A 27,231-nucleotide genomic window follows, 5' to 3' on the forward strand; every position below is an offset into this window, starting at 1 on the left:
ACTTCTTTCACTTAGCATAACTTTTTAGGAATAATCCAAATTTTACAACTATCAGTATTTCATTTCTTTTTTTTTAAGATTTTATTTATTTATTTATTAGAGAGGTAAAGTTAGACAGTGAGAGGAAGAGACAGAGAAAAAGGTCTTCCCTCCGCTGTTTCACTCTCAAATGGCCGCAACAGCCAGAGCTGCACTGATCCGGTGCTAGGAATTTCTTCCAGGTCTCCCACATGGTGCAGGGGCCCAAGGACTTGGGCCATCTTCTACTGCTTCTACAGCAGAGAGCTGGATTGGAAGAGGAGCAGCTGGGACTAGAACCGGCGCCCATATGGGATGCTGGTGCCACAGGCAGAGGATTAACCCACTGCACCTTCATTTCTTTTTAATGACTGCACGATATTCCATTGTCTAGCTTTTTCACAGTTTGTAAATTTAACCACCTAATGATGGAAATTTGAATTGCTTTCACTTTTTGATGAGGAACTGTGTTTGAATACTTGTTTTTAGTCTTTCTGGCTACATATCTATGAATGGAATTGCTTGATCATATGAGAACTTCATACTTGATTTTTTGGGGAATTTTTCCACAGTGCTGGATTGTCTCACATTTCCAACATCAAAATACGTGTGATCCATTTTCTCCACATCCTTGCCAACATTTGCTGTTTTACAATTATTTTATTATAGGCATTCAAGAAGTGTGAAATGGGATCTCATGTGGTTCGAATTGGTATTTTCCTGATGAGTAGAGATGTTAATAATCCCCTTTCTGGTTTATTGTCCACTTGAATAGCTTCTTTGGATAAATTTCTAAAACAGTTTATTGTCCATTTTTTAAATTTATTTATTTGAAAGCAGAGTTACAGATAGACAGAAGATGACTAGAGAGAGAGAGAGAGAGAGAGAGAGAGAGGAAGAGATCTTCCATCTGCTAGTTTACTCCCCAAATGGCCGCAACCTCCGGGGCTGGGTCAGGAGAAAGTCAGGAGCCAGGAGCTTCCTCCTTGTCTCCCACATGGGTTCAGGGGTCTAAAAACTTGGGCTTATCATCCTCTGCTTTCCCAGGTGCATTAGTAGGGAGCTGGATTGGAAGTTGAGCATCCAGGACTCAAATCAGCACCCATATGGGATTCTGGTACTACAGTCCATGGCTTAAACAGCTGTGCCAGAGTGCCAGACCCTATTTTCCATTTTATAATAGAGCTGTTTTTATTGTTGTTGAGCAGTAGGAACATTTGTGTGTGCTTTGTATTTTTAAAATGTTTACTCATTTATTTGAAAATCAGATTTTATGGAGCAAGGAGAGACAGAGATCTTCCATCTATCTGCTGATTTACTTTCCAAATGACAGCAACAGTTAGGCTTGGGCAGAGCCATAGCCAGAAGCTAGGATATTTTTCTGGGTCTCCCACTGGATGACAGGAGCCCAAGCACTCTGGTCATACTCTACTGCTTTCCCAGACCATTTACCGAAGTGCCCTTTATCACTTTGAGGAAGTTTTCTTCCATTCCTAGTTTTAAAATATAAGAAGTGGTCATTAAATTGTGGTGGATGCATTTTAGCAATCAGTTGACATCATTTTTAAATCTTCTTTTTGTAGTTATGTGCATATCACAGTGATAGTCTTTTGTTAGACCAGGCTTAAATTTCTGGAATAAATTCCACTTGTTGAGGTGAGTGTTTGGTGGAGTGGCTAAGTTACTACTTGGGACAACTGCATCCCATATTGAGTAACTGTTTGAAGTCTTCATTATTTCACTTCTGAATCAGCTCCTTGCTAATCTGCATTCTGGGAGACAGCAAATGATGACCCAAGTTCTTGGGACCTAGCCACCAACATGGTAGACCTGGCTAGAGTTCTGGGCTCCTGGCTTCAGTCTACTTCTATCCTGGCTGCTGCAGATATTTGGGGAGTGAATCAGCAGGTAGACAATCTCTCTCTATTTCCCTGTTTCTCTGCCTTTTACATAAAAGGAAAATAAATAAAAGCTATTAGAAAACTAGACCTTTTCATGGTGCATAAACTCTTTCTTATGTTGAATAATTCCATTTGCTAATATTAAGCATTTTGCCTCTACATTCAGATAATTGACCTCTAATTTTCTTTTAAGTCTTTGATATCAGAATAATTCTGATTTAAAGAATCAGTAATTCTTCTAGAAGGATTGATGCTGTTTTTCCTTTAAATCATTCATAAGGAAAGTCATTAGTCTTGAGCTTTTCCTCATTGGGAATTTTTTTATTAATTATTTCTCTTAAATGCATTTTATTTGTTGGAATTCTGTTAAGATTATCTATTTCATCTTGACTCAGTTTGGTAATTTGTATTTTCTGAAAAGTTTACCATTTCATATATATCTAAGTTATATAATTTTTCTATGTTCTCTCATGATTCTTCTTTGTGTAAAGTGTGTGGTTATGTTCCTACTCTCCTTCTGAACTGCTGTTTTTATGCTATTTGTCTTCTTAATCTACTTTAAGGCTTGTTAATGTTGATTATCACAAGAATTCACTTTTCATTTTGCTGATTCTCTATTGTTTTATTTATTGCAACTCTAATATTTCCTATTCCTTCCCTTCTGTTAGCTGTTAGTCAGTATTCACTTTTTTTCTAACTTCTTAACATGAAAAGTTATTGTTTTGAGATAATTCCTCTTTATTATTGTGGGTGTTTATATTAATAAATTTTAGTTTTATTTTTCAATGAATTTTTGAAATACCTTTATATCTATCATTATTTATAAGATTAACAATTTACAAATTTTTTTCTGAGTGTTAAGACAAAACATTTAATAAGTCCTTTAAAATAAGAATATTTAACAAATACATGTAAATATAAACAGCATGTAATAAATAGTTATCTTTTTAAAAAATCTGGAAAAAGAGGTACTCTTTTGCATTTTTGCAAATACATTTACTATCTGACCCAATGGAAGATAGCAGGATTCTGTTATGTATTCCTCTTGCAACAGGCTGTTTTCTTTGAGTTACATGAAGGAATTCCGTACTTAAAAATAAAGAAGTACTTTAAAAACTAGTTCAGAAAATTATAGATGTTCTTCTCTGATATTTTTTGAAAACTATACAAGTGGTAGATTCTTAAATTTTTTTAACATTTGAAATCTGAATGGAACTTCAGTACTCTGCTGCATTAAAATATCATTAATTATCTACCAATGTGTCCATCATCAGATGAATGTGCAAGGAAATGTGTAGTGTCTACTTACACACATAGATAGAATATAATTCAGCCATAAACATAAATTAAATTATCATTTACAACAAAATGGGTGGAACTGGAAGACGCCATGTTAAGTAAAATAAGCCAGACATAGAAATACAAATGCTGCGTATTCTCACTCATACGTAGAAGTTTAACAAACAATCTGAACACAGAAGGTGATTACTAGAAACTAGGAGGGATGATGGGATAGAGAGAACTTGGATAATGTGTATCAAATCAGAGTTGGATCAAAGACATACATTCCTAGTTTTAAACAGCATAGTGAGGAGACTATAGTACATAATAGCCTAGTCTATATTATAGTATCAACTAAAAGGAAGAAGTTGCAAGCCACCACTGGAAAACAATGAGAAGTGGGAAATGATGATTATCCTGTTTTGGTAATTAAATTGGTACACAGTAGCCCATAAATATGTACAATTATTGTTAATTAATTCATGAGTTGATTTTACGTCTTAAAGGACCTTTAATCCTTGCATGACCCTAGGCATTTAGAAACTATTAGTTCCCTGATATATGGTCATATTCCAAGTGGTGGTGATGTTAAATATGTAATAAAAATACGTCATGATTACTATTATCAAAGTGTTCACTAGAAAGTCTCATTAGACAAATATTATAAAGAAGTTAATCTCAAGGTAGAGAATAACATGTTTCCCTATTTTTTCCTTGAAAGCCTGAATTTTTAAAAATATTTTTTTTATTTATTTGATAGGCAGAATTAGAGACAGAGAGAAAGGTCTTCTATCTGCTGGTTCACTCCCCAAATGGCCACAATGGCCAGCGCTGGGCTGATCTGAGGCCAGGAGCCAGGAACTTCTTCAGGGTCTCCCATGCGGATGCAGGGGTCCAAGAGCTTCGGCCATCTTCTACTGCTTTCCTAGGCCATAGCAGAGAGCTGGATTGGATGAGGCGCAGGTGGGACTAGACCCAGCACCTATATGGGATGCTGGTGCCATAAGGGAAGGGTTAACCTATTATGCCACAGACCAGACCCCAACAACCTGAATTTTATCATTTCTAACAAATATAGCCCGTTGCTCATTTTTCTTTCTTTTAAAATTTATTTGACAAGCATACAGAGAGAGGGATAGAGATGGACAAAGTATTGACATCTGCTGGTTCATTTCCCAAAAGCCCAAAAGGGCTGAGGCTGGGCCAAGCCAAACTCAGAGCTGGGAACACAATCCAAAGCTTCCACAGGGTAACAGGACTCCAGCTCCTGGAACCATCAACTGCTATCTCGATGGTAAGGATTTGGAATCAGAAATAGAGCCAGGACTCAGACCCAGGCACTGTTTTATGGGATGCACGCCACAGCAGTGTTTTAACCACGGGGTCAAATATCTTCCCCAATGTACATTTTTCTGTAAGAAAGAGATTTATTTCATTCATTTTAAAAAAATCATCAGAAAGATAACTCTGAATAATTGGTTATTCATTCCTTTTAGGAAACATGATTTTTCATGGAAAAAAAGTGATGTGTTCAGCTCTTAACTCAAGCAATTTCTCACATGGCATTTCATGAGACAACTATTGTATTTGATATATGGTGAAAGTTATTTAATTTTGCCACACAGATATTAAAAAATGAATCTTAAGGGATGAGGTTTGAAATAATTATTTTAGTACATAATCAAGGTAATAATATTTCATCTTAATTTTATTATTTTTGAGATAAAGTAATTATAATTTACCTTTAATCAAAGGTTAAATGCGTTGTTGACTGAATAAAGAGTTTAACAAATAAAAACTACAAACCATAGTTGAGCAGGAAAATAGGTACCAGTTATAACCAATAATCAAAGGCAAAGATGTTTAACTTCACTCAAAGTAAATTTTAAAATAGAAAATCATTAAAGCTATAGTGTACATAATTCTTTTATTTTTTAATATGGCTTTTTATTTTCAGGTAGTTTTTTTTTAAAGATTATTTATTTGAAAGTCAGAGTTGCAGAAAAGAAGGAGAGAGAGAGAGAGAGAGAGAGAGAGAGAGAGAGTGCTTTCATCCACTGACTTACTCCTCAGCTGGCTGCAATGACCAGGAATGGGCCAGGCTGAAACCAGGAGCCAAGAGTTTCTTCTAGGTCTCCTACATGGGTAGCAAGGGCGCAAGCACTCTGGCCATCTTTCGCTGCTTTTCCCAGACCATTAGAGGAAAACAGATTGGAAGTGGAGCAGCTGGGACATGAACCAGCACCCACATGGGATGCTGGGGTCGCAGGCAGTATCTTTACCCTCTATGTCTCAATGCTGGTCTCTTCAGTTAGTTAGTTTTCTTTATTTTAAGATCTACTTATTTATTTATTTGAAAGGCAGAAATACAGAGAGAGAACGAGAGGGAGAGAGGAAGAGATAGAGAGAGAAAATCATCAATCTGCTAGTTCACTCCCCTAATGGCCACAACAGCTGGAGCTGGGTCAGGCCAAAACAAGGAGCTTCTTTGGATCTCCCAGCTGGGTGGTAAGGACCCAAGGACTTGGATCATCTTCTGATGCTTTCCCAGGCTCATTAGCATTGAGCTGGATTGGAAGTAGAGCAGCTAGTACTTGAACTGGTGCCTGTATGGAATGCCTGCACTGCAAGTAGTGGCTTAACCCTCTATCCCCCAACACCGGCCCCTTCAGTTATTTTTTTAACAGATGTAATATAGTTTATAATAAAATTCTAAGAATATAATAATATTCCCACCCTAACTCTACCTCCTTCCTTCTCCTTCACTTTCTCTCTCTTTTTCTAGTTTTTTTATATAGCATATTTTAAATTTCATTGCAGTCATGGGTTGAATGCTTCACCAAATAAAAGGTTTAACAAGTAAAAAGCAAAAAGATCCTAATGTAGCAGGAATAAAGGCAATGGCTATAAGCAGTAATAAGTGGAAAGATGACTATTTCATTTATATACAGTAAATTTTAAAATAATCATAGATCATTGAAACTATAGTAGTATACCATTTCTAACTATTGATTTGAAAAAGGCATGAAACAAAGGTTGACAAAACTATATTTGCAACCATACTGATACACACAAGCATTTCTTTTCTTAAAAAAGTTTTATTTCTTTATTTGAAAGTCAGAGTTACACAGAGAGGAGAGGCAGAGAGAAAGAGAGAGTTGTCTTCCATCTGATGGTTCACTCCCCAATTGGCCACAATGGCTGAAACTGCACAGATCTGAAGCCAGGAGCCAGGAGCTTCTTCTGGGTCTCCCACATGGGGCAGGGGCCCAGGGACTTGGACCATCTTCCACTGCTTTCCTAGACCATAGCAGAGAGCTGGATCAGAAGAGGAGCAGCCAGGTCTTGAACTGGCACCTATATGAGATGCCGGTGTTTCAGGCCAGGACATTAACTCATTATGCCACAGCCCTTGCCCCACACAGGCATTTATTTTTCATTTTTTACTTTGCTTTTAGTTTTTTTTTTTTAATTTTAGCTCCCACATATAAAGGACAACACACAGTATGTTTGTCTTTCTGTATCAGCTTATTTAACCCAACATTATGTCCTCCAGTGGTACCCATTTTATGCAAATGGTAGAATTTCATTGTTTTTTATAGCCAAATAATATTCCATTGTGAATATATATCACATTTTCTGTATCCATTCACCTGATGATGGACACCTTAATTGATTCCATGTTTTGATTATTGTGAACAGTGCTGATATAAACATGATGGTTCAGGTATCTCTTTGGTAAAACGTGTTCGTGTCATATACTCAGTTAGTGGGATTGCTGGATCATATGGCAAATCTATTTCTGGTTTTTAAGAAATCTCAGTAGTGTTTTCTATAGTGGCTGCAGTAATTGACATTTCCACCAACATTCTATAAGTGTCACCTCTTTTCCACATCCTTGCCAGCATTTCTTACTCTGTTTTTTAACCATTTTGACAGAGATGAGGTAATATCCCAATAGACAGTTCTCAAAAGAAGAAATACAAATAGCAACAATACATGAAAAAAAAAGTTCAACATTACTAGCAATCAGTAGTGCATAATTCTTAACAATTTAAATAAGATTTAGCAGGTGCCGTGGCTTACTAGGCTAATCCTCCACCTGCAGCGCCAGCACCCTGGGTTCTAGTCCCGGTTGGGGTGCCGGATTCTGTCCTGGTTGCTCCTCTTCCAGTCCAGCTCTCTGCTGTGGCCCGGCAGGTCAGTGGAGGATGGCTCAAGTGCTTGTGCCCTGCACCAGCATGGAAGACCAGAGGGAAGCGCCTGGCTCCTGGTTTCGGATCAGCCGCAGCCCGCCAGCCGTAGCAGCCATTTGGGGGGTGAACCAATGGAAGGAAGACCTTTCTCTCTGTCTCTCTCTCACTGTCTAACTCTGCCTGTCAAAAAAATAAATAAATAAATAAATAAAAATAGCCGGTTCTGTGGCTCAATAGGCTAATCCTCTGCCTGTGGTGCCGGCACACCGGGTTCTAGTCCTGGTCAGGGTGCCGGATTCTGTCCTGGTTACTCCTCTTCCAGTCCAGCTCTCTGCTGTGGCCCGGGAGTGCAGTGGAGGATGGCCCAAGTCCTTAGGCCCTGCACCGGCATGGAAGACCAGGAGAAGCACCTGGCTCCTGGCTTCAGCCAGGCTGCAGAGGCCATTGGGGGTGAACCAACGGCAAAGGAAGACCTTTTTGTCTCTCTCTCACTGTCCACTCTGCCTGTCCAAAAATAAATAAATAAAAATAAAAATAAAAACCAACAATTTAAATAAGATTTAAAATAAATTTGAAAAAACACTGTATTTGCAGCGAAACTGATATACAGAGGAACTTTTTTTATTTTGTTTTTGTTTTTGATTTTTTTAAATTTAATTCCCATGGGTTGGCACTGTGGCACAGCTGGTGAACTAACACCTGCAATACCAGTATCCCATATGGGTGCTGGTTCTAGTCCTGGATGCTCCAGTTCCAATCCAGCACCCTGCTAATGAATCTGGGAAAGCATCAGAAGATGACACAAGTCTTTGGGCCCCTGCTACCCATTTGGGAGATCAGGAAAAAACTGCTGATTTTATTTATCTGTTTGAAAAGCAGAATTAGAAGGAAGGAAGGAAGAAGCGGGGGAGGAGAGAGAGAGGGTGGGGGAAGGAGAGAGAGATTGAGAGATTGAGATTGGGATTAAGATTGAAAACATCTTCCATCTGCTGCAACTGATGTTGGGTTGCCAATGCCGATTCAGGAGCTTCTTCCAGGTCTCCTCTGTGGGTGCAGGTGTCCAAGCACTTGGGCCATCTTTCCACTGATTCATTAGGGATATCATGGGATTCTGGCATTGCAAGTAGTAGCTTAACCCACTACAGGGCAATGTGGTCCCTGCAGTGATAGTTTGATGTCACACTGTCGATGTTTGATAGGGTGCTTTGAGTTTTAGTTATCATTTGTTTGTACCTGAATGGAAAATCTCAATCCAGTGAGAAGGAAGACAAGTCTTTGCATTTTAAAGAATCCTGCTTTGATATCTAGGACCTCTGTTGCCCAAGAACCTACCAGATACACACTGAAAATTCTGCTGTCGAATAATGGAGCATGGAATAAGTTTACTCATGTAAGAGTTCAATGTAGAGCTATAGTTCAGAGTACAAAGAAAGCACTTTTCAAGTGTGCAGTTTTCCTATCCTTCTCAGAGTGCAAAAATCCTTCCTGCAAATGCATATCTCTTGTTTAGATTATTCACTCAAATTCAGGAGATTTTAGTTTGAAGAAGGTCTCAAAAAGAGGTTTGAGAGTCATTAGGATTTCAAATAATTGGCTAATTTGACTGATTAACCATATGAGTAAATCTTAAAGCTCTTGAGTTATTTATTCAAGGGATGATAAGTTTGAGGTAGAATTTAATAATTAACCTTCAGAACATGGAAGTACAATTCTTACTTGATGAGCTTTTTAAAGTCTGATGAAAACAAGAAGAAAAGCTACTAGAAGACAAAAAGGAAATTAGAGGATCTTAGGGATGCAAGATCTTTGTGGGCCATTGTGTGTGTCTGCATGTGTGTTGTGTGTGTGGTGCATGTCTATGTGTGTAGTGATTCCAGTGAAATTCTGTATAAACAAACCCATTAAAGCAGTAAGAGTTCGATCTGCATGAGATCAATCCTTTAACCCTCTCTGTACTATGAGAACATCTAGAAGTCTTAGATCACAGTCAGGTGTGATTTACGCCAATCTTTTTACATAAGAAACTTATTCCTTAAGAAATGGAGTGACCTAGCCAAGCGTATATGTGCTAGTGAAAGGTTGACCTAGAACTAAGTTCTGGTCTCCCAGCTCTGACTCCAGTTAATGAAGCAAGACTGATTGTCTTAGTTTGAGAATACAGAAGGCAGACTATGTTCATTACTATGTTTGGGACGTTCCAGAAAAGATGAATGAACTGTAGGTAGTAAAATTCATAGAATTTATAATTGAATCATTTCAATTCAAGGTAAGGTTCCTAAAAATTTTCACAAATGTAGTGAAAAAAGGGTAGAATTCAGGGGAGAGGGTAGTGTTCTGGCATAGCGGATAAAGCAGGCGCCTATAACACTGGCATCTCATATTTGGCATCAGTTCAAGTCCTGGCTGCTCCACTTCTGATTCAGCAAGGAATGGGTGGAATGAGGTTCATAATACTAAGTGATAGGGTACTTGAATTCTCCTTAATTGATGAGACAATCTGAGTTATTATTTGATTTATATTTTGGACTTCAAAATTCAACACGGTCAAAGACTTCTTTTTACTAGAGACTTTCAGGTCACTTTGTCATTTTACTATATACTATATTTTTTCATTAACCATCGAACAACAATTCAGTATTATACTTCTGGTGTGTAAATCTAAAATAAACATGATAACATTTAGACTGAAGAGAATGAAGGAAGAGACAACTATTCTTTTTTTGTTAAGATTTATTTATTTATTTGGAAGGCAGAATTACAAAGAATCAGAGAAAGAGAGAGAGGTCTTCCATCCACTGGTTCATTCCCCAAATGGCGGCCAAGGTAGGAACCGAGCCAATCTGAAGCCAGGAGCCAGGAACTTCCTCTGAATCTCCCATGTGGGTGCAGGGGCCCAAGGAATTAGGCCTCCACTGCTTTCCCATGCCATGGCAGAGAGCTGGATCAGAAGTGGAGCTGCTGAGACTCAAACTGGCACCCATATGGGATGGCAGCACTGCAGCTGGTGGCTTACCTGCTATGCCTCAGTGCTGGCCTCGAGACAAATGTTCTAAAAGAATGTAAAGCTATAATCTGTGATTCTTTTTTTTTTTTTTTTTTTTTGACAGGCAGAGTGGACAGGTGGACAGTGAGAGAGAGAGACAGAGAGAGAAAGGTCTTCCTTTGCCGTTGGTTCACCCTCCAATGGCCGCCGTGGCCAGTGTGCTGCGGCCGGCGCACAGCGCTGATCCGAAGGCAGGAGCCAGGTGCTTATCCTGGTCTCCCATGGGGTGCAGGGCCCAAGTACTTGGGCCATCCTCCACTGCACTCCCTGGCCACAGCAGAGAGCTGGCCTGGAAGAGGGGCAACCGGGACAGAATCCGGCGCCACGACCGGGACTAGAACCCGGTGTGCTGGCGCCGCAAGGCGGAGGATTAGCCTAGTGAGCCAGGGCGCCGGCCTCTGTGATTCTGAAGTTGAACAATTGAAAGTACCTTATATTGTATTCTACATTTTAAACAGTAATAATGATAATACTAGACATGAAATGGGTTGAGTACTTTGAAATTTATATTATGTAAAAAATAAAAAACAAAGTTGATGCAATTTTATCATGATGTATCTCATTTTGTTCTGCTGTAATATTACATACTTCTGCTCCTTAAATTTGTATTAAGAACCACATTTTTTTTCTTTCTTTTTTTTTCTGCTTCTTTTTCATTTGTGTTTTAAATTTTAGCTCTCACATATAAGGAAGAACATGTGGTATTTGTCTTTTTGGGTTTGGCTTATTACACTCAATATGATGTCATCCAATGGCATCCATTTTGGGGCAAAAGGTAGAATTTAATTTTTTTTCAAAAGCTTAATAATATTACACATTTTTTAAGATTTATTTATTTGAAAGGCAGAGATATAGTGAGAGAGAGAGAGAGAGAGAGACAAAAACAGAGACAGAGAAATAATGAGAGATCTTTTTTTTTCAGATTTATTTACTTACCCACCCGCCCCAAAGTAACCTTTTATTTAAGGAATACAGACTTCATTCATTTCATAAGTACGACTTTAGGAATATAGTGTTTCTTCCCTTTGTATCTGCCTTCCCATGCTACTCCTCCTCCCTCTCCTGTTCCCAGTCCCCTGAGAGAGATAACTTCTCTCCACTGGTTCTCTCTCCCAAATGGCCAAAATGGCAGGGGCTGTGCCAGACTGAAGCCAGGCGCTTCCTCTGGGTCTCCCATGCGGATGCAGGAGCCCAGGGACTTGGGCCATCTTCTGCTGCTTTCCCAGGTGCAGTAGTTGGGAGCTGGATGGGAAGTGGAGCAGCCAGGACTCCAACTGGCACTCACATGTGATGCCAGCACTGTGGGCTGAGGCTTTACCTTCTATGCCACCGCGCATTTCTTTATCCATTCAAAAGAAAGAAATGTCTGTGTATATCAGTATTGCTACAAATCTAGTTTTGAAAAACTCTGCTTTATATCTTTGTCAATGCAATGGCCAGGAATGTTATACTACTATAGTTTTAATGACTTGTGATTACTTGGAAAGTTACTATACATGGGTGAAGTGGTCCTTTTTTCATTTAATTGTGTGTAGCCTTTGTCTATATCCCACTAAACTGAGCTCTTCTTTTGCTTTTTCGTTGTTAAATTTCTTATTTGGTGAAGTATTACGCCTTTTTATTGTAATTGAATTTTGAAATATGTAATCTGGAAAACTGAAATAAAAGGTAAAAGGAAAGAGAGTGGGAAGGAGAGAAGGTTAGGGAGGGAAGAAAAGACTATGATTATGTTCTTAGAATTATATCTAGAAATCTCATTGAATCTGTTAAAAAAATTAAAATTAAAAATATACCCCCCTCAAAAATAAACAGCATAATTTAATTTCTTAAGAAGAAAATAGGAAAACGTTGTTATTTTCCTAGTTGACAACCTTAGGAAATATTAAAAGAACTTGTTATCTTTCATTGATTTGAAATGGTGTAATTTTTGACAACATCTAATTTTCTGTGTAGTGTTTCAGTATACAGAGATATTTTTATTGAGCTATTTAATAATATTTAAAGTGTAAATGCACTAAGAGACTCACTGATACTGACATAACCATGGAAAATTATAGCAGTGAAGAATAAATGAAGACTTACATTGTAGCAGTGCAAATGGAGGTGTTGGTGTGGGGGAAGGAGAGTGAAGAGGGCAGAAAGGAAAATGACTTTGTTCTTCTTGTGGGAAATTATGAGTAACTGCCTGAGTAGACTTTCCTTTTTATTCCTGAACTAAAAAGAAATTATTTCAAATAAGGTTTAAATTAAAAGCAGTCTTTCTGAACCTCTGATATCAAGAATAAACTAGATAAAAAGTAACACAATTTTCAATAAAGAGAAACCAAGAACTAAAAGTAATAAATGAATTTTTCTTTAGTTCAATGCTGAAGAACGTGCTTTTTTCTTCTAAGATTATGCAGCCAACTCATTTCAAAAGGCCATTTAAAAGCAAGATTGGATTTTTGAAAGACAGCACAGAAATACCAATAGCAGCCTATGATCTTAAATGACAGACTAGAGAAGAAAAGAACATGGAGTGAATTATTCCGCTTTAGGCCTGACCACATTGACAATGGCAGAGCTGAATGTTTTGGTGATTATTTCCCTTGTAACTATTTAACAAATAATTATTTTTCCAGTTCTACAAATATTTGGGATTATTAGACTGTGCACTTCTATGGATGTTTTGCTGAGATTCATAATCATAGCATAGGGTTTTAAAAGGTGAGCAAATATTTGCCTGTTTTTTTAAAGATTTATTTATTTGGAAGGCATAAGGGTTGGGGGGAGGGGCAGGGGACAGAGAGAGAGAGAAAGAGAGAAGGAGGGGGGATCTCTCTGCTTCACTCCTTAAATGCCTGTAGTAGGCATAACTGGACCAGGCCAAAGCCTGGTCTCCCAATTTTGTAGCAGGTACCAAATACTTTGACCAGGCACATTAGCAGGAAGCTAGATCAGAATCAGAGGATCCCGGACTGGAACTGGCACTCTGGAATGGTATGCAGGCCTGGAAGAAGGGACATTACCTGCTGACTGCAATGCCTGCCCCCATCTAACTGTTTAATAGCAACTCTTAATATAGAATATACTTTCACAGTTGTATATGAACACTAACACACCTATGAGAGGTGTGTCATACTTAGGTACTGAATAATCGGAAAAAAGATTTATTATTAGACACCTTGCTAGTATAGAGCCTATGAGAAGTGAATATTAAATTTTAGTTACATTTTCTTTGTACTGGGGACAAGGTATTGATTTTAGATTTGGTCTTCTGAAAATTAAGAAAATAACTTTATATGATGCAATATCTCTCAAAATGATTTACAGTATACTACCAATTAACTTCTGAGCTACCTTCTCAGTGATCAGTTGTGACAGGGATGAATAATTTGTATCTAAGATTCTCTGTTTACTGATGCCTTAGAGTTAAAATACTAAGAAAATGATTAAAATTATATTAAATAGTAAAATTACTTCTGCTAGCTAACCTAGGTTTGATTATAAAATAAATTAAGGTTCTGAGAATGCAATGTGCATTATAAATATTTGCTGATGAGTTGTGATGCAAATGATACAGAAGTTACAATTCCTTAAAGAGTGCATACCAATGAGTAGAGGGTAAATTTGGAATTTTGGGCTAGCATTTTGTACACAAGTTTCTTGAAGAAAGCAAATAAGTGAGTGCTGTGACACTGCTCTGTTTGAGAAAGAGAGGGAATGTGGTAATGACACCTTCATAGTCACAGAGAGGCAAACTGGGGTGCTAATGAAGTCAGAAGTGCAGACACAGAGGAGCTGGATTCCAGTTGAGAGTTCTTCTGGCTGAAAGGAAATGGGGATATTCTTCAAACATTGCTTACAAAATTGTGGATTATCTTAGGAAATAGCAAAATTAATATATGATGAAAGAATGGGAGAAAGGACATTTATTTGGGGAGATAGCAAATGAGAGAGAGAGAAAGAGAGAACCTAAAGTCAAAGAAATAGGCTCCAATTTCATCTTGTCACTTACTAGCCATCTGATCTTTGTTGACTTTTCTGGGTTCATTTGTCTATGACACTAGTGGGGCTTGGGGGCCATTTGGAAAAGGGAGACTGATGACAAAGGATAAACATCCCATGGGTTATGATGAAATGTGTTCTTGAAACAGACAGGGGGTGGAAGCCTGTTTTAGAGTTTGTTAAAGAGAAGCTTATCTGTCCATTACCTGCACTACAAGTCCTTAATCTAGCAGGGAAAAAAATCAAGAGATATCAGATATAGTGGGAACTAAAATCTAAAAAGAAAACAAAAGCAAAACCTAAGAGAAATATCTGTGTGTATCACTATTGCTGCAAATGTAGTTTTGTCAAACTTTTACATCTTTGTTAAATACGGTAAAGAATGATATGCATAGGGCTGTGGCATAGCAGGTAAAACTGCCTCCTGTGACACTGCCAGCACCACTTTTGGTGCCCATTTGTGTCCCAGCAGCTCCATTTCCATCTAGCTCCCTGCTAATGGCCTGGGAAAAGCAGCATAATGTGGCCCAAGTGCTTGGGCACTTGCCACCCTTATGGGAGACCTGGATGAAGCTATTGGCTCTTGGCTTTGGGGTGGCCCAGACTTGGCCATTGCAGCCATCTGGGGAGTAAACCAGTAGACGGAAGATCTTTCTCTTGATCTCTGCCACTCTCTCTGTAACTCAAAGTAAATAAATAAATCTTTTTTTTTTTTTTTTCACACTTGATCTCAGCCACAAGGCAGAGAAGCAATAACAAATCTCTTTTTTAAGGAATGATAGGCCAGCGCGTCAGCTCACTAGGCTAATCCTCCGCCATGCGTCGCCGGCACACCAGGTTCTAGTCCCAGTTGGGGCACCAGGTTCTGTCGTGGTTGCCCCTCTTCCAGGCCAGCTCTCTGCTGTGGCCCGGGAGTGCAGTGGAGGATGGCCCAAGTGCTTGGGCCCTGCACCCCATGGGAGACCAGGATAAGTACCTGGCTCCTGCCTTCGGATCAGCGTGGTGTGCTGATATACCGCTATAGTTTACAGATCTTGATTATCTTGATTATTTTAAAATTTACTGTACATGCTTGACACTGACACCTTTTTTTTTTTGACAAGCAGAGTGGACAATGAGAGAGAGAGAGAGAGACAGAGAGAAAGGTCTTCCTTTTTGCCGTTGGTTCACCCTCCAATGGCCGCCACGGCCAGCGCGCTGCGGCCACGCACCACGCTGATCCGAAGGCAGGAGCCAGGTACTTATCCTGGTCTCCCATGGGGTGCAGGGCCCAAGCACTTGGGCCATCCTCCACTGTACTCCCTGGCCACAGCAGAGAGCTGGCCTGGAAGAGGGGCAACCAGGACAGAATCCGGTGCCCCGACCGGGACTAGAACCCGGTGTGCCAGCGCCGCAAGGTGGAGGATTAGCCTAGTGAGCCGCCGCACCGGCCTTATTTGATTATTATATGTAGTCCTTGCCTGTATTCCTGATGAACTATGGTCTTCTTGACTTTTTACTTGTTGAACTCTTCATTTAGTTTAGCATTGAGCCTTTGATTATAATGTGAATTAAAAATATGTCATCTGAAAAATAGAGGTAGAAGGATGAGGAGGAGGAGGAGAAGGGAAGAGAAGGAGGAAAGGGCGCAGCTAAGTATTACAATCTTTTTTTTAAAAAAAGTATTTATTTGAAAAGCAGAGTTACACACAAATGGACACACATACACACACAGAGAAAGAGAGAGAGAATGAGAGAGAGAGAGAGAGAGAGATCTTCCCTCTGCTGGTTCACTCTCTAAATGGGCACAATGACTGGGGTTGAGCCTGGCCAAAGGCAGGAACTGGAACACCATCTGGATCTTCCTTGTGTGTGGCAGTGGGCCAATCCTTTGTGCCATCTTCTGCTGCTTTTCTAGGTGCACCAGCAGGAAGCTGGATTGGAAGTGAACACCTGGATTTGAACTGGTGTTTAAAATGGGATGCCTTTGACACTTACCGGAGTGTACCGCAATACCTCTGCTATGTTCTTAAAATGGTCTGATGAACTACATTGAGTTGAGTATGTTCTCTATTAATATCCCGTTAACATGAGAATGATGTTTTAAAAACCTAAACAAACAAAAGAGTGTAGGACTTAGGGAAAAGGATGGCAGCAGAACAGTGAATGGAAAAGAGTTTACTCTCTTGGGCTCATATTCCAGAAGATGCTCTGGGAGCTGTTATCTTGCAACACTGGACTCAGAGGTGACCAGACAACCACAAAAAAGGAAAGTTGCAAAAACTGTCATTGTCTGATGTTTGAGCATGCATTGTGTAGAAATGTATGTTGCTGAGCATGAAGAGCCCACTTCTTCCCCTTTTCTGCATCCTGAACACTCCCTTAACTTTTGCTATAAAAGCCTTGGCACACTGTTTCTCTGGAAGGCACTTTCCTCAGAGAACAATACCTTCCCACTGTCTCCTTTACTTGTCACAAATAAATAGAATCTTGCTTTGATGGCCATCAGAGAATGATGTACTTTTCTCTAAAGAGCGGAGAGACTCTGTCTCTCTCTCTCACTGTCCACTCTGCCTATCAAAAAAAAAAAAAAAAAAAAAAAGAGAGAGAGAGAGGAGAGAATTTCCATTTTCCTTATTGCCTTATGCAAATACTGATGGAGTTTGTGGATTCAAAATACTTCCATATTGTGAGCTGCTCATGTCAAGAGCCTCGGGTGGTCACTGACGTCATACATAAGAGTGTTAATCGTTAAATTAACAACAGGAGTCACTGTGCACTAACTCCTCATGCAAGACCTGTATCCATAATGAGTTGTGTTATGACAGCTAACTGTAAAACTAGTTCTCAGGTTTTTTTGTATGTGTGTGTGTGTGTGTGCAAATTGTTGAAATCTTTACTTAGTATAGAGTTGGTCTTCTGTGTACAAAGTTAATTGAAAATGAATCTAAATGGGGAATGGGACTGGCAAAGGGAGATGGAGGAGGAGGAGGGGAATGAGGGGTTGGAGTGTGTGTGGGAGGGCGGGTATGCTGAGAAGAGTAACTATATTCCTAAAGTTATACTTATGAAATCTGTATTTCTTAAAAATAAATTAAAATAAAATAAAACTTAAACACACACACACACACACACACACACACACACAGAACCTTGCTTTTAGTGCCTCCAACCTGAAGCTGATTATTTGTTGATACTGCTTGTGAGTGGACTCCCAGTGTATGGTAACACCATGTAAGAAGATAATAAAAATAATTATTACAAAAAAAAGATTCTCTATCTCTCGACCTACCTGTCTCTCAACCTCTCTCTCTCTCTCAACCTCTCTTTCCCAGCTCTTTCACTCTCAATCTCTCTCTTATGCTCACCTTCCCTTTCTTTTCCTTTTTTACCGCTTCCCTCTGATCTGTTGAGTTTCCCCACCAATAAACCCTTTCCTTTAAAAAGAAAAGAAAGTTATAGAAATAGACACAGAAACAAAAAATAAACAAAGGAGTGAAGTATAAAGTTCACTTTCTCGGTGAGAAATAAAATGAAGAAATCAATCAAATATATCTGCTTCGAGGGCAGAATTAAACAAAATAGTTTGAATTATTTGAAGATTGACTTTAAAATAAACTGCAAGGACAATTCAAATGGAAAGAAAAAGTCTTCTAATTAAAAATATTTAACTATTCCAGATAGCCCAAATAAATGAAAGCTGAAAAGTATTTAATGCTTGAAAGGATAAATATGTTTAACCTGGTTGAACATTTTACAGTATTTACATGTAATCAAATATCACATAGCAACTCATAAATATGGACAATGTTACATGTGTGTTAATTTTTTAACAAAAAATTAAAAGGTTAAATTTTTAAATATTTGATGATCAATATAATACAAAATAGAAAGGCAATGAGCATGTAATTTCATTTCTCAACAGATATCTAAACATTTAAATAAAAGTCCAGCATATTAACTTAATGTTATAAACATAATGATATGTGATCAATTGGATTTTGTTGCAGATGTATAGTGTGGCTGGAAATAGGACATTTCCTTTACACAGGTTTATGTTAACACATTAATCGAGTAAAATTATGTTTATATAAAGGAACATGGAAATATATATTAGGACATAGAACAATTTCTAATAAAAATTCTAAGTGATAGAAACATAAACAAATAAATGTAAAAATTCTCTGGAAAGTTAGAAAAAATAACTAAATGTGGAAATATGGATGATGTTGCCAACTAGAAGGAAAACATTCAGAGTCCCTGCAACCATAGTCACACAGACTTACTTTTGACATTAAAGCCAAGAAAAATAATCACTGAAATGAAATAACTGCTTTCAACAAATGGAAATTGGCATCCAAAGGTAAAAATAATAATAATAGTAATATTGATAATACTAAAGACATATGTATCTTCATTCCATGTACAAGCATGTAGAAGAAAAAACCCAAAGTGGAGCAGGAATGTACATTAAAAATATAAAATTGCATCCATTTTAAGAGAAAAGGAAAGCAATCTAGGACTAGATGGAAGAATTATTGAAGTTCACGCTATAGCATGATTCCTCATGAGAAAAACAATAAATCAGACCTCATTAATATTAAAAATTTTTCCTCCAAAAGTATTTTTTAGAAAGTGAAAAAATAAATTACATGCTACGAGAAAATATTTGAAATTCACATATTCAATAAAGGATTTGTATCTGAGAAAGACAAAAAACTCTTCAGACTCAGTAGTTACATGAATACATCAACAAAAACAATCTAATCAGAAAATGGGCAATTGACATGAACAGATGAGGATAGGCAAAATCATAAATAAATACATTAATAGATGTTCACTATCATTAGCTATTATAGAAATGCAAATGAAAACCAAAATGGGATATTATTCTACATCTACCAGAACAGATAAAATGAAAAGAAAAGAGACCAAAGGATGCAGAGAAACTGCTGAGAATTAAAATGGGCCAACTACTCTAGAAAAACACAATGAATTAGAAAAAAGAAAAAGAAAAAAATAAACATGTGCTTATTACTGGGTCCAGCAACTACTTTTGTCACAAAGTGAAATTGATATTCACACAAAATATCTAAAGAAATATTCACAGCAGCTTTGTGCCCCCAAACTGGAAATTACAGCAACTCAAATATCCTTCAACAAATGAATGATTAAACAAATTGTGGTATATTCGTAGCATTTAATATTACTCAGTAATCAAAGGGAATACATGATTGATATACAACCACTTGGATGGATCTTAAGGCAATTATACTGAGCGAAACAAGCCAATCTAGAATGGTTACCTATTGCATAAGTTAAATTATACAGCATTTTTGAAATTACAGAATTTTAGAGATAAAGAATAGAGACATATATCCAAGGTGGTGGTGGAGTATGGAAACTAAAGGGTAGCACAAGAGATCTTGGTGATGACACTGCGCTTTACCTTGATTGGGGTGCTGGTTTCTTCTGAGTAAACTACATGGAATTAAACACAATTCTACACAAATGAATACATGCAAGCAGTGAAATCTGAAGAAAACTGATGGAGCATATCAATATCAACTTCCTTTGTGATAGTATTATACAATATGTTACATATTGAAGGAAACTGTACACAACAAATTAAAAGTTATTCTACAATTATCTGGAAAAATTGTTTATAGAGTATGACATGTTTTTAAACATTGATAAAGAAAATCATAAAATACTTTCAAAACCAAATAATTGAATATGTAGGGAAATGAAATACTCAATTATTGTTTGTCTTCAGAAAATGTGAGATTATATATAACATAATCATTACTTTTATAAATATACTAGTTAAACTCTATAATATTCTGTTTACAATAATAGTAAATATTTTGGACTAAATCTAGTAGGAAACAGAAAGCATATGTATTAAAATTAAAAGATAAAACATCATGAATATATGATTGGATTAAGTATATCTGAATGAAAGGCCTTGATTCAGTTCTAAATTGTTTAAATTTTTCTAATTTACAAAGCATATATAGTGCAATTTACGATTTCTGATTAACTGAGTTGCAATTTGGCTTCAAAGCTCAAATGAAAAATAGTTGAGAACCACCAAAATACAATTTGGAGAATTGTCTGAAAATGATTATGTTTGGTACATTTGCTTTATACTTTTTATATTAACATCTGTATAAAAATACAGTAAATAAAATATGTAGAATTCATTAGGAATGGACAAAATATTTTTGGAATTTAAAAAGATGCTTGTATATAAAGAGTATTCAAAAATAATACAGTTAAAATTGCAATTTATTAGATAATGATAATTTGTTTAACGATGTGTTAGCATAATATCTTCCATTGGAATGGACAATTTGATGTCTACCTTGGCCTTTTACCTATATAAATTCATTACATCAAAAAAATAAATTTGTATCAAACAGAGATGGTAAGAAATAATTCTTTTTCCCCCCAAAGACACCTTTAGTTAAGGAATACAGACTTCATATATTTCATAAGTACAACTTTAGGAATATAGTGATTCTTCCCACCATACCGCCCTCCCAACACTCTACCACCCATCCTTCTCCTCCCTCTCCCATTCCCAGTCCCATTCTCCACTAAGATTCATTTTTGATTAACTTCATACACAGAAGACCAACTCTATACTAAGTAAAGTGTTCAACAATTTTCACCAAAAAAAGCAAAAAAGAAAGCAAAAAAAAAAAAAAAAACAATAAAACTGTTCCTCAACAGTTGAGACAAGGGCTATTCAAAGTCATTGAATCTTGAAGTTAATTTCACTTTTTTAAAAAATTTATTTGAAAGACAGAGTTACAGAGAAAGGTAGAGACAGAGAGAGAGAGGTCTTACATCTGCTGGTTCACTCCCCAGATGGCTGCAATGGCTGGAGCTGGGCTGATCCGAAGCCAGAGCCATGAGCTTCTTCCAAGTCTCCCATGCAGGTGCAGGGGCCCAAGGACTTGGGCCATCTTTTACTGCTATCCCAGGCCATGGCAGAGAGCTGAATCAGAAGACAAGCAGACAAGACTAGAACTGGTACCATATGGGATGCTGGTGTTCAGGTCATGGCTTTAACCTCCTGCACCACAGTGCCCCCCTCCCTTTTTTAGAAACTCCATTAACTATAAAGAAACAACCAAGAGTGATACATCTTTTATGGGCACTTAGATATTAAGTATAATATAACGCTTTTGAATACAGATGTTCTGCATGGGAAGTTAGTGATTCTTGTTAATTTAAAATTAACACTGTTACGTCTGACGTCGGTGATCACCTAGGCTCTTAAGATGAGCTGCTTAGGCTGTGGAAGCCTTTTAAAAGCACAAACTCCATCAATATTTAGACAAGGCCATAAGCAAAGTGGAAGTCCTTTCCTCCCTTCAGAGAAAAATACCTCCTTCTTTGATGACCACTTCTTTCCACTGGGGTCTCACCCTCTGATGTCCTTCATGAAGAACATTTTTTGCCTCGTTTCTTGGCTTTCCATGCCTGAACTTCTGTCCTGGATTTTTCAGCCAGATCAGAAGGCCTTAAGGGCTGATTCTGAGGTCAGAGTGCTACTTAAATGATTGTCAGTCTATGAGTCTGCTCTGTGGACTTCTTCCGATGTTGGAGCATTTACTCCTTTTTTAATTCTATCTATTATTATTAACAGACCCTTAATCCCATCCATATGATCACTTTAACAATTAGGATGATATTTTTACCACCTAGCTTAAGGGGACTTGGGGTCTCATGGCAAGTTTAGAAGTAAATCCATAGGAATGTATGCAGAACTATACTGCTATACTTAAGGACTTTAGGAACATGGTGATTCTTCCCACCATGCCCATCTTTCCACCCATACTCCCAACCCCCATTCCTCCTCCCTCTCTTATTCCCACTCTTATTTTCTACTGAGACCTATTTTCAACTGACTTTATACACATATGTTTAAATCTATGTTAAGTAAAGTGTTACTCCCCCTCTTCGCAGAGGAACGACACAGGACCCTGCGCTGTTCTTTCGTCTGCTCGGCCCTTCCCGGGTTTGCTGCTGGTTCTTCCCGGGTTGGCTGCTGTCCCTCCACCTCCGTGGAGGGGCGGGCCCCCCTGCCACTTTCCCCACTTCTGCGGGGGAGCAGCACACCCCTGGCCGGCTCTCTCGGGGGCTGCTCAGATGTTCCTCAGGTGTTCCTGGTGCATGTTGTCTCTCTCCTCCTTTATAGTCCTCTTCCACCAATCCCAACTCTGCTACCCACACTCCGAGTACGCTGCTCTCTTCCAATCAGGAGCAGGATCAGCTCCTGCAGGTCATCACTCAAGTTGGCGAGAGGCAGCTGCGTAGAAGCTGTTTACTCCTCTCCCAGCGCCATATTGTGGGAGAGCAGATGCATAGAAGAAGTGTTAATTCCAGTAACTTAGTCTAGTCCGAGTTGCTCCCCACAGTAAAGAGTTCAACAAGTAGTATAAAAAAAAAAAAAAAACTGTTCCTCAACAGTCAAGACAAGGGCTGTTCAAGTTGTTGCTTCCCAGAGTGTCCATTTTCTATAGATTGCCTGTTAGGTTCTCTATTAGTTATCACAGGTCAGGGAGAATATGTGGTATTTGTCCCTTTGAGACAGGCTTATTTCACTAAGTATGATGTTTTCCAGATTCATCCATTTTGTTATAAATGACCAGAATCCATTTTTTTTACTACTGTGTAGTATTCCATAGTGTGTATATCCCATAATTTATTTATCTAGTCTTCAGTTGATGGGCATTTGGGTTGATTCCATGTCTTAGCTATTGTCAATTGAGCTGCAATAAACATGGGGGTGCAGATAAGTCTTTCATATGCTGGTTTCATTTTAATGGGTAAATTCCCAGAAGTGGAATCGCTGGGTCATATTGTGAATCTGTATTCAGATTTCTGAGGTATCTCCAAACTGTCTTCCACAGTGGCTTTACCAGTTTACATTCCCACCAACAGTGGATTAATGCACATTTCCCTCACATCCTCACCAGAATTTGTTGTTTGTTGATTTATATATAAAAGCCATTCTAACTGGGGTGAAGTGAAACCTCACTGTGGTTTTGATTTGCATTTCCCTGGCAGATGGTGATTCTGAGCATTTTTTCATGTGTCTGTTGGTCATTTGGATTTCCTCTTTTGAAAAATGTCTCTTTAAGTCCTTGGCCCATCTCTTAACTGAGTTGTTTGTTTTGTTGTCTTGGAGTTTCTTGATCTCTTTGTAAATTCTGTTATAAATCCTTTATATTTACATAGTTTGCAAGTAATTTCTACCATTCTGTCAGTTGCCTCTTCACTTTCCTGTTTCTTTTGTTGTACAGAAGCTTCTAAATTTGATGTAATCCCATTTTTGAATTTCAGCTTTGATTACTTGTGCATCTGGGATCTTTTCCAAGAAGTCTTTTCTTATGCCAATGTCTTGCAGGTTTTCCCCAATATTCTCTAATAATTTGATGGTACTGGGTTGTAGATTTAGGTCTTAATCTATTTTGAGTGGATTTTTTACTAAGGTGTAATGTAGGGGTCTTGCTTCATACTTTGTATGTGGAAATCCAATTTTCCCATTACCATTTGTTGAAGAGACTATTGTAGCTCCAGGAATTTATTTTAGCTCCTTTGTAAAAAATAAGTTGGTTATAGATGCTTGGATTAATTTCTGTTGTTTCTATTCTGTTCCGTTGTTCTATCCATCTGTTTTTATACCAGAAACAGGCTGTTTGATTGTAACTGCCTTATTATATTTCTTGAAACCTGATATTGTGATGCCTTCTGCTTTGTTTTTGTTATAGAAGATTTCTTTAGCTATTCAAGGTCTACAGTGTTTCCATAAGAATTTTAACATCATTTTTTCTATATATGAGAAGAATTTCCTGGGTATTTTGATTGATATTTTATTAAATCTGTAAATTACTTTTGGAAGTATGGACATTTTGATGATACTGATTTTTCCAATCCATGAACATGGAAGATTTTTCCATTTTTTGTATCTTTTTCTATTTCTTTCTTTTGTATCTTCTTCTATTTCTATATCTTATTTATATTTCTTTGTGATTCACATCATAGAGGTCTTTGACATCCTTAAATTTAAGTTAAATTTATTCCAAGGTGTTTGATTTTTTTATAGCTATTGTGAATTGGATTGATCTTAGAAGTTCATTCTCAGCTGTGGCATTGTCTCTGTATACAAAGGCTGTTGATTTTATTGTATTGATTTATATATGTGACTTTACCAACTCTTTTATGAGTTCAGTAGTCTCTTAGTGAAGTCTTTTCAATTCCCTATATATAGAAAGATGTCATCGGCAAATAGGAATAGTTTGACTTCTTCCTCCCAATTTGTATCCCTTTGATTTCTTTTTCTTTTCTAATGACTCTGGCTAAAACTTTCAGGACTATGTTGAATGGCAATTGTGAGAGTGGGCATCCTTGTCTGGTTCTGGATCTCAGTGGGAATGCTTTCATCTTTCCCCCCATTAAATAGGATGCCTGCCGTGGGTTTGTCATAAATTGCCTTTATTTCATTGAGTAGTGTTCCTTCTGTACGCAATTTACTTAGAGTTTTCATCATGGAAGGTTGTGGTATTTTATCAAATGCTTTATCTGCATATATTGAGATAATCATATGGTTTTTCTTCTTCAGTTTGTTAATATTATATATGACAATGATTGATTTGCAAATATTGAACCATCCCTGCATACACTTGGTCCTTGTGGATGATCTTTTTGATGTGTTGCTGTATTCGATTGGCTAGAATTTTATTGAGGAGATTTGCATCTGTGTTCATCAGGGAAATTGATCTGCAGTTCAGTTTCTCATTTGCATGTTTTTCAGGTTTAGGCATTAAGGTGATGCTGGATTCATAGAAAGAATTTGGGGAGATTCCCCCTTTCAGTTGTTTTGAATAGCTTGTGAAGTATTGGAGTTGGTTCTTTAAATGTCTGGTGGGCATTAAAGCAGTGAATCCAACCAGTCCTGGGTTCTTCTTTGTTGGGATGTGCATTATTAATGATTTAGTTTCCATCATGGTTGTGGGTCTATTTAGGTTTTCTATACCTTCCTGGTTCAATTTAGGTAGGTTGTATGTGTCCAGGAATCCAGGCATTGCTTGCAGGTTTGCCTGTTTGTTGCCATACATCTCTTTGTAGTAATTTCTGATGATTCTTTTTATTTCTCTGGTGTCTGTTGTTACGTTTCTTTTTTCATTTCTAATTTTTTTTTTGTAAAAAATTATCACTTTATTCAATATTACGAGTATATTTTCTTTAAGAAATGAAAAACTAAGAAGAAAATGCCAGTCATCATTGGTATGTCAGTACAGGTCAGCAGGAAAAAATACTGTGATAAACTGTCTCTCTGACACCACGAAGAAATTCTAGTCCAAGCTTTAATATGCTTCCTATGCTTAGTCGATACTTTTACTGCTGTTCTTCATTCTTTTCCATATTTCAAACAGGGATTGGTACAGCCTTTAAAACTTCATTAACAGGAGCAAATCCAGTATCTTGACTTCTTCTCAAAAGGCACTCTAACCCATCAGATAGCCCGGCAGTTTCATTCTCATGAATACTCTAGCCATGAAAAAACTCAATAGGACACAAACGAATCCAATGAATAAAAGAAGAAATCTATTGAGTTTTGGAATATTTGGTGCATTGGATCAGTCTAGGATAATGAAACCTAAACCTCCCATTGTAAACAGGAAGCTGAATGCAAGTCCTTCCATCATATATTGTCCATTTACTCTGTAGGCAAAGAAAGCCACTGGCCGCTGATGCCCGTGTTCATCAGTCATAGAGCCAACACTTGGAGTTTCAACAATAACATCGTAAATTATTCCTCCGGTGATGAGGAAGTAAGACACCACCACCAGAGTGTACACCGTCATGGCCAATGGCATGTGCACCCAAGGAGGCTTCTTCAGCTTCAGATTGGGACATTCGAGCACTAAAAATGGGACTCGGTACAAGGTCTCCATGTTGGCGGTGGCAGGGACAGCGATGGGCCCCAAGCCCCACGCGCCCTCATCTCTAATTTTATTAATTTGGGTCTTCTCTCTCTCTCTCTCTCTCTTTTTTTTTTTTTGGTTAGTTGTACCATGGCTTCTCAATTTTGTTTATTTTTTCATAAAGCTAGCTCTTAATTTTGCTGATATTACATAATTTTTGTTTCAATTTTATTGATTTATTCTCCAATTAAATTGTTTCCTTTCTCCAACTAGTTTGTCTTTGATTTGCCATTGTTTTTCTAGATCCTTGAGATACATTGTTAGCTCATTTATTTGGTGGCTTTCCAATTTCTTGTTGTAGACCCCAATTGCTATAACCTTTCCTTTTAACACTGCTTTTGCTGTGTCCCATAAGTTTTGATGTGTTGTATTGTCATCTTCTTTTTGTTTCGAGTAATTTTTTTTATTTCTCTTTAATTCCTTCAGTGACTCACTGTTCTTTAAGGAGCATATTCTTTTTTTTTTTTTTTTTTTTTTTTTTTACAGGCAGAGTGGACAGTGAGAGAGAGAGACAGAAAGGTCTTCCTTTTGCCGTTGGTTCACCCTCCAATGGCCGCCGTGGCTGGCACGCTGCAGCCCATGCACCATGCCTATCCGAAGGCAGGAGCCAGGTGCTTCTCCTGGTCTCCCATGGGGTGCAGGGCCCAAGGACTTGGGCCATCCTCCACTGCACTCCCTGGCCACAGCAGAGAGCTGGCCTGGAAGAGGGGCAACCAGGACAGAATCCAGTGCCCCAACCGGGACTAGAACCCAGTGTGCCGGTGCCACAAGGTGGATGATTAGCCTACTGAGCCGTGGCGCCGGCATTAAGGAGCATATTC

At 37.9% G+C, this 27,231-nt stretch overlaps 2 protein-coding genes across 5 annotated transcripts in view; one reads left to right on the plus strand and one right to left on the minus strand.

Moving 5' to 3' along the window:
• The window catches only part of DPP10 (dipeptidyl peptidase like 10), a 1,559,001-nt gene that overhangs the window by 950,913 nt on the left and 580,857 nt on the right, over positions 1-27,231 (plus strand). The window lies entirely within an intron of this gene.
• On the minus strand, positions 25,622-26,419 carry LOC100341169 (oligosaccharyltransferase complex subunit OSTC-like). The gene has a single exon (XM_051849640.2). It carries the CDS (start codon positions 26,378-26,380, stop codon positions 26,063-26,065), a length of 318 nt encoding a protein of 105 aa, XP_051705600.1. The 5' UTR covers positions 26,381-26,419; the 3' UTR covers positions 25,622-26,062.

Source organism: Oryctolagus cuniculus, chromosome 3 (assembly GCF_964237555.1).
Source record: "Oryctolagus cuniculus chromosome 3, mOryCun1.1, whole genome shotgun sequence".
NCBI lineage: Eukaryota > Metazoa > Chordata > Mammalia > Lagomorpha > Leporidae > Oryctolagus > Oryctolagus cuniculus.

What these genes read in the sequence shown, in the direction of transcription:
- LOC100341169 (XM_051849640.2), bottom strand. Translation starts at nt 26,380, where the DNA reads ATGGAGACCTTGTACCGAGTCCCATTTTTAGTGCTCGAATGTCCCAAT.